The sequence below is a fragment of the Nematolebias whitei genome, chromosome 18, assembly GCF_014905685.2.
Source record: "Nematolebias whitei isolate Nwh7 chromosome 18, NemWhi1, whole genome shotgun sequence".
Lineage (NCBI taxonomy): Eukaryota > Metazoa > Chordata > Actinopteri > Cyprinodontiformes > Rivulidae > Nematolebias > Nematolebias whitei.
Window position 1 is genome coordinate 17,593,062 of NC_056515.1, and position 8,584 is coordinate 17,601,645.

Here is an 8,584-nt window from a genome sequence, read left to right on the forward strand (position 1 = left end):
AGAAAAGAGACATGAAGAAACGATAACGCCGATAAATGAAAACGAGGTCGATAATTTTCATTCATCACGCAATTAATTGATTTGTTTATCGCGACAGGCCTACTCTCACAGACCAAAAACATGCATGTTAGGCTGATTAGCAACTCTAAATTGTCCCTAGGTGTGAGTGAGAAAGTGAATGGTCGTTTGTCTCCATGTGTCCCTGTGATGGACTGGAGACCTGTCCAAGGTGTCCCCCGCCTCTCACACAGGGACTGCTGGATATGGACAATGGGCACCAGTGACCTGGAAAGGAAGGAGCAGGTAAAGATAATAAAAAAACTTCTCAAAGTACGCCATTAGGCTGATATTTGATGTTTAGTCAATGTACAGCAACACGTGTTGAAAAATCTAACAGCTTATCAGCACAATCACTAGTTGTCCGGCACGGTGTGATGGTTTGGGACTTTATTTGCAGCTGCGGGACCGGAGCACGGTGCAGCCATTCTAGCTACAAACTTCTGTGGGATTAAAGCAATCTAAAATCAGAGATGAGGCCTTAAGGCAGCTGTAGCTGGGCTGAAACCAGTTCATTTGACAAAACAATGGTCCAGTGAGGAACAGAGAGTCCAATGACCCAGTTCGCGGACACGGGGAACCCCTTGGGTTGGGTACACTGGGTTTTTGTTTGCACCCAGTGCCTTTACAGGTTTCATAAAGGGGGAGTGTGTGGGTCTTTGAAAGGGAGTTTGTTCTGATTTGGATCAACTCCAAAAGTTAATCAAGTGCTATTTGGTAAAATGGTCAAATTTGTCCCCGATAATTTAACTTTAATTTAACTTGTATCTATTATCAAAGGAAATCTGGTTTTCCACAAAGACTTTTTGAAAAGACGATTGTTAAAGTGAAACGTGAGGTGTGGAATTAAAATATTCAACCAGTGCTTGTTCTAGTGCACCACTTCAGAAAACTTCTCATCCAGGATGTAAACTGGCCGACTTGAACTAAATTCACACGTTGACGGAAGAGCCAAAAACAAACAAGACAACAGCACAATCATAATTAAGGCACTTAAATAAGATTTTAAATAAAGCTAAAAAATCAAACTAGCATTACAGCCATTTCTCAGTTTACCTCATTAAAGGAACTGTATTGGGTTTTACAAAACAAATAAAAATAAAAGAGTCTTGGGGAATTTGGGGATATTCTCAGGTGGTTTAGCCTCACAGCACTCCTTCAACTGGGACAATTTAAACAGATTTAATCCCTAAAAACTTCCATATTACAGATTATCTGTTAAAGAGCCTTAAATTGAATTACACATCATTTCTTCATTTATAAAATCTAAGTCGTCGTGAACTCCCAAATAAATCTTCACTGGACAGTTAAAGTGCTTCAAAGGCTTAAATTAAACAGTGCTCATTATTTAATTTATTTTTTTTGTTGTAAAACCCACTTTACTATAAAAGTACTGAGTACTTTTGAATATTTTGTGATCTAAAACGTGTCCGTTCTGCCGCAGTGCGTGTCTGAGCCATAACAGTCTCTTAAAAACAAACAAAAACAAAAATAGATCATTTGCCACAAAATGCTACTTTTCTAGCCTAATGGGTTTCGTTTGATTTAAATGCTAATTAAAGGCAGTTTGAAGAGCAGGTGACTTGAGGTGATGCGTTCAGGCTCATCGTGTTCCTCCTCTCGTCTGATTGGTCGACGGCTTCCTCCAAAGCGGCTGCAGGTTGGTCACGCTCTTGTTCCACGCCGTCACGTTGGTCTACAGCTTGCGCTCTCCTCTGACGATGCTCTGGTAGATCTGGTCCGTCAGGGAGACGTAGCTCTTCTGTTGGTAGTCCAACACGTAGAGCAGGTCGGAGATGGTCGAGGGGTTGAAGCCGCTCTGCACCAGCTGGAACTTCTGCTGCTTGAAGGTGCTCGTCGTCTCCATCACCTCCTGAGGGGAGCAACAAGAACACATGGTGGTGTCGGGGTGAAGAAAGAGTGTTGTGCTGCGAGTACTAAACAGGAACGTGAGGTTAAACCCTCCAAGAGAAGTACAGCTGGGTCCAAGTCGCCTCTGAGACACAAGGAGCACAACGGAACACACAACACTCAGTTCTGTATGCGTCTTGTTTTGGGCTCTTTCTAACAACAGAAAAGAAAAATGAAATGAAAAACAAGACGCGCTTGCTCGTGGGAAGCCTCTAAAGTAGCAAGTTCTGGTTTCAGGTAAGAGTTCCTCACTGGTAGCTCCCCTATAACATTTAAAAATAAATGGTATTTTGTGTTGTTCAGTTTAAAAAAGGTATCTGACTATTGTTATGAAAAACAACAAATGAATTGCTTTGAAATAATTTGACCTCAATATTTGGCTAAATAACCTCTCCCTGTTCATGATCCTGGTCAGTCTGGTGGCTTGTTGCAGAGAGTGGTGAAGGCTGCACAGAAGTCTGCTGGAGTCAGCCTCCCCACCTTCACAGACATCTACACCTCCAGATGCAGGAAGAGGGCCACCTGCATCATGAAGGACCACACTCACCCAGCACACACACTTTTTGCCCCGCTCCCCTCAGGAAGGAGGTTGAGGAGCATTAAGTGTAGAACCACTAGACTGAGGAACAGCTTCTACCCTGAGGCTGTTAGACTCATGAATCTCTAACCAGAATAATCACTGTGAAGAATCACATCATGTTGCTGCTGATCTGTTTCATGTTGCTGCTGATCCGTTTCATGTTGCTGCTGATCTGTTTCATGTTGCTGCTGATCTGTTTCATGTTGCTTCTGATCCGTTTCATGTTGCTGCTGATCTGTTTCATGTTGCTTCTGATCTGTTTCATGTTGCTGCTGATCTGTTTCATGTTGCTGCTGATCTGTTTCATGTTGCTGTGTTCATGCGTGCTCATCTGCTCACACAGACTCATGTTCCTGCTGCTGTTTGGCGTAATGTTTTTATGCTATTAGTGCTTAGCGTATATTTAGTTGATGTTTTTCTTAGTTCATATCTTAGATTTTATTACCGTTTTTCTTTTACATTTTATTGTTGGATGTAACTGGGACCCTGTTTTCATAAATTTGCTCCCCCACATGTACCACATGAGGTGCGAATGACAGAGAAACCGACTCTGGCTTGTTGTGTGAATGTTTATCAATCACTCAGATTAATGACGTCCATTTTATTCCATATGTTTACCAGCACAATGTTTGTGCCATTTCAACAGTTCGTAGATCTAAATGTTCAGCTCCTTCAGGACATTTCTTCAATGACTTCTGATATTCGTGCAATTATTAATATTTAGAAATATTTAGCTGTTCCAGCCATGTTGTTCTCATTGTAAATGACTGGAGCTCTTCAAACCTTTGTGCTGTTTAAAACCTTTTACTGCTCATTTCAGCTTTTGTTCCGGTTCAGCTTTTTTCAGCTCCTTTAAGCTTCTTTCTGCTCATTTCAGCTTTTTTAAACTATTCTGCTCCTCGCAGCTTCTGTTAAATTCATATTTTTCCTGCCTTTTCAGGCAGTTTTCAGTTAATTTTAACTTATTTTTGCTCAGTTCCACCTTTTGTGATTCTTTCAAATCATTTCAACGTTTTATTTTTTAAGCTGTTTTTGGTTCATTTTTGTGTGTGCTCATTTTAGTTTAATTTTTTTTGTAATATATTCTGCCTCTCTCTGTTCATTTCAGCTTTTTCCACACATTTCAGCTGTTTTCAGCTTTCCAAGTTTATTCCCTGCAAAGGTCAGCTGGTCAACTTCAGCTGCAGTAACAGTTTAGCTATGAAACATCTTTAGCTGGTTTCAACTTCTTCAGCAGCTTTCAGCAAAAATTATGCAATAAGCATCCACGCTGAGTTTTCTCAGGAAATGCCATTTTAACCTGTTTGTTGAACGTTTCAAATATGAACCTTTTGGCTTTCTGTACCTCCACCTCTCCCCCTGCTGCCATTTATAATCACCAGATGGCAGCAGTGCAACTCTAATTTTACTTTCATATGTATTTGTACACTGTAAAGTACTGTGATATAGGAAAAACTAAGGGAAAGTATGAGAGTAGTTTGTTAAAAAAAATAACCTGACTGACATGCTGAAGAAGAAGAGGTGGTCAACATTTCTCTACATGAAACATCATACAGATGAGTTATTGCTGCTTTAGATGAATCATCATGTGGATAAACATTCTTTGCCGCCTCCCAGGTGGACATTTGCTCGACTCTTTACCCCGCTTCCCTTTATCATTTTAACTTTATTGAGTTTTACTAAAGTCACAGTTTAGTTTGCACCCTCTTTGGATCAGCCATACAAAGGACACCAGCACCAAAACAACACTAGATGAGTAATTCTACACACAAACCATGTAAAACCTGTTAAAAGTTACTATTTGGCTCTGAAATGTTTCATCCAACTATAAATGTGCCCATAGCTTCAAGTTCAACCTTACATCCTCCATATTTTGTTAATCTTTTTCAAATATTAAGAAAAATTAACATTACATTGAAGGTATTGCCTACAGGAAGTAATATTTAATACTTTATGTATATGAAAAAATATGGGATTAAAAACTATACAGTAGGTTATGAAAATGTGCACCCCCTTGGATTTCTCTCTGTTATTGTCTATGACCATAAAAAAAGAGTTTGTTTTTATCAACACATGTCCAGAACTGTAAAGATGCAACAGATAATTTTATGGTGAAACATTTTTTTTTTTTTTAGTTTTTGTCCATTCTTTGTGACAAAACTGCTTCAGTGTTGTCACATTGGATGTGTGCAACGATATTTAATCAACCCAGTTGGATTAGGTTCTGGGCTCTGACATTTAATGGTCTTTCTTTAAACCACTGAAGTGTTTCTTCAGCAGAGGGATTAGGGTCGTTGCCCTGCTGGAAGGTGCACCTCCATCTCAGACTCAAACCTCTGAAAGACTCAAAACAGTTTTCCTCAAGAGTTTCACTGTAATTTAAACCATCCATCTTTCCGTCAACTGATCAGTTTTAGTCCCTGTCAATTAAAAACATTACAGCATGATGCTGCCACCACCGTGCTTCACTGTGGGGTTGGTCTCAGCATGATGAGTGATAAGTGGTTTGTGCCAAACATGTTGTCATTGATGGCCTAAAACAGGGCTATTCCACTGGTGGCCCGTGGGCCATTTCCGGCCCTCGAGTGACTTCAATCTGGCCCACTTCATTTATTTTTTTTTTAGTTCTGGGTTTGGGGTTCTGTTTATTGCATTTATGATTCAATGCAATAAAATAAACAAATTTAAAAGGCAACAGATCATTGTAAACTTTGGTTTATTTACATAATGACTTTAACCGCTGGATGTCCGGCCCCCGAGCTGCTGGCTTTCAGAAACTGTGGCCCCCCCTGAGCAGTTTTGTTGAACAGCCCTGTCCTAAAACATCAGTTTTAGTCCCCATCTGTTTAAAACAGCTTCTTCCACGTGTTCGGAGAAGATATTCCAATTAATCTGCCTTTTCTTTGACAAACGGCCCGGTCCATGGAGCTACAGACAGACACTCCCCTCACTGCCCAACAACTGTCCAGAGCCACCAGGGTCCACAGGTGTGACTTATTCATCTCAATAGCATCTAAAGGTTACAGTGAGTACATATGCATGCACCACCTTCAGTTTTTTATGTTTTAATTACTTGAATTAAGTTTTTTTTTTACTCATTTAAATGCACTGATAGCATTTTGAGTCATTCCATTATGACGGTTTATTGTTGTCGTTGTTGTCATCACCCTTTGTTAAAAAAAAATTCAGGTCCTTCTTGTAAATGAGTCTCCAAGGCTCAATGGGATTAACCTGTATAAATAAAGTTTGAATGAATAACTGATAATAAAATTTAAAATATTAAAAAGGTATAATCTAAGTTGTGAGGCAACAAAATAAAAACATTACCAAGCCACAGTCTTTTTTTTAATAAAAACCTCTAATCAGACTGGGTCTCGTGTCTGAACAATGAAATTTTACTTATTTCTGCCCTTCAATGATCCATGAATTCGTTTGTCTTGAATATCTCAGAAGAGACAACAAAGCAAAACACGGGGTAAAAGCGCTGCACACCTAAATGTCTGGTGCAGCTTAATGACGAGTCTCCGTCTGTCTGATTGTTACCTGAAGCCTCACGAAGAGCGGGCGAGCGTACGCTGGTAGATCCCTCACCGCATGCTCGAACAGTTTTCTCCCATCGAACGAGGAACCAGGTCTTACGATCATGGCCACCATTCCTGCTCGGCCCTCATGCCCTGAGAAGCAGACTGGTCAGTCTCACCTGTGTTTTCACTCCACTGCTTAAAGTTAGTGGGTTCATCAGCATGCATGCTGTTCAAAAAAGGCTAAATTAACCTGAAATAATCAATGAGGTCAGTGTACGGTGCAATCAGAAAGATGATAAAGAGTTGCAGCAGCTGTTTTGTTGCTGATGTAGAAGTTCTTGGAAAGCAAAGATGGGCTCGATACCTGGTACTTCCACTCTGTACACGTTGACTTCCTGAATAAAATCCACCTGCCCAAGCGTCTCTGCTACCTCTGTGGTTGCAACATTTTCACCTTTCCACCTGGAATGGGTAGAAGAAAGAATCGGAATGATTTACAGAGTGGTAAGATCTGCAGAAGATTCAAATCTGGTCAGAACACTTTCATAGTTAGTAACACAGGGCTAATAGTTAAAACACTTACACCTTCATCACTCCGTGTCTGTCCTTTAATGACTTTTTAACCTGCTGCCAAAAGGTAAACGCAGGAGATGATAGTGGGTGTGTCTGTCAGCAAAATATCTCATGAGCCACTGGACACATTTTTAAGAGCTTTGTAGAAACAAACACCTGACGTGCGTCGACAACTGACAAACTTTTGGAGCCAATTCAAGATGGCCGCCACAAAAAAGCTGAACTTTAAAAATCACAAAAAACAAGCTTCAGCGCAGTCAGTTTTACAGATGCTGAGCTAAACTTGAGCATGGTAGTAGCTGAGAGTCATCCACGACACATGTGATGGCGACAGCTCACATTCTGGTACGAGACGACGTGTGGCGATATTTTCAAGGTTTAATCAAAAAGTTAAAGACGCGTTAATGTGACATAAAAAGCAGTGGGTGATAAACATTCACGTGATGCTAGGCCTTTTATTCTAAAATAATTCATAGAAATGTTTTGAACCTGTTAAATGATTCTTTTTTTCATTGAGCAAGCTGCTTTTTAAATTACCAGTAGTTTACTTGTGTGCAAATAATAAACCATTTAACATAAACTCAACATGTTAAAAATAAACAATAAAAACATGAAGAAATCATTTCACTCCTGAAGTCTTGTAACTTGAACAGTTCCTTATGGGAAACAAACTGACCGGATCAGTGATTTAACGGCTTAAATTATTATTATTTTAATTCACAAGAAACTAGTCAATATTTTAGATCCGTCTCATCCTGAAATATAAAAATCTAAAAACTTTTGTTTTTTCAATTTAAACTCTTTAAGGGTCTTTTGTAAATGCTGCTGGAACAGGATCCAGGAACTCTCTTATTTTGTCAGGGTGCGTTCCGGTAACTGTTTGCTAGGATCCGGTAGCTCTCTGGCTTACTCCGAATAAAAAATTATGAACAAATACGACTGCCTTGAACAAATAAAACTTATAATGGATATGTACACTGAAAATAATTACACTAATTTTAAACACAACAGCCACGACGCTTCTCTTCAAGTGAAGCCCTTAAAGAAACCTCCGCCCCGAGAAGAGTGGTGTGGGTGAGTGACGAGCAGGAGCTCACAAGCAGCCGGCTGCAGGTTCACATGTGGAGTCGGACAACGAGCAAGGACAGAGTCCGAGTCCGACTTACTTGACGGTTTCGTCAAATAAGGAGGAGGATGCTTGACAGAAGCAAACTGTTTATAAATGTAGATAAATGTAGATAAATGTAGATGTTTAACAAGCCATTAAAATACACCAAAATGCAGGAAATCGCATCTTCTTTGTTAAAAAATGTCTGGGGGAGAACCCGCAGACTCCTCCCCCTCTGCTATTTGCATTCTGGCATCAATCGGTTTACAAATTAAGCCCTGGGTAAAGGTTATGGATATTTATCACTTACTAATGTTAAATTATTGTGTACGAGTTAGAGAGTTGTTTTGACTGCTAAGAGAGGAGCCTGCAGGCACACGGAGACGCGTAACTCCAAGGCCTTCTCCGAGTCAGTAAGCTGGAAAGCCAAGGTCATCTTGACCTTGACTCTGTCTGATCAGCATGTACTGTATTAAAGCTCATCCTGCCTCACTGTCCGATGCAGACCTCGCGACCGGAGCTTCAATGTAAGCTCTGTGTAAGCCTGGGTATGAACGCTGTCCTTGCAAGTACTGTATTTTTAGACCTAGAAGTCACAGTTTTTTGCATAATTTACATGCCCTGCGACTTAATAGGCCGAAACGATATATTTATGGATTTTTTCCCATATTTATAAACCAAAGTTTGGTTGAGATATGACCATTTTCATTCATTCTGACTGAAAAAATAATAATTTTTTTAAATTGAGCAATACCACTTTCAGCCAGTAGATGGCAGCAGATTAGTAGTAGTAGTAGTAGTAGTAGTAGTAGTAGTAGTAGTAGTAGTAGT

General features: G+C 40.0%; 1 protein-coding gene across 1 annotated transcript in view; it reads right to left on the bottom strand.

Annotated features, from left to right (window-relative positions):
- Positions 1–1,333: 1,333 nt before the first annotated feature.
- slc27a6 (solute carrier family 27 member 6) overlaps positions 1,334–8,584 on the bottom strand; it is a 40,899-nt gene continuing 33,648 nt past the window's right edge. Inside the window, exons 8-10 of the mRNA XM_037692190.1 lie at positions 6,437–6,534; positions 6,092–6,222; positions 1,334–1,930 (exon numbers count right to left, since the gene is read on the bottom strand). Coding sequence (XP_037548118.1) covers positions 1,754–1,930; positions 6,092–6,222; positions 6,437–6,534 — 406 coding nt within the window. The 3' untranslated portion in view covers positions 1,334–1,753. The remainder of the gene's footprint in view (positions 1,931–6,091; positions 6,223–6,436; positions 6,535–8,584) is intronic.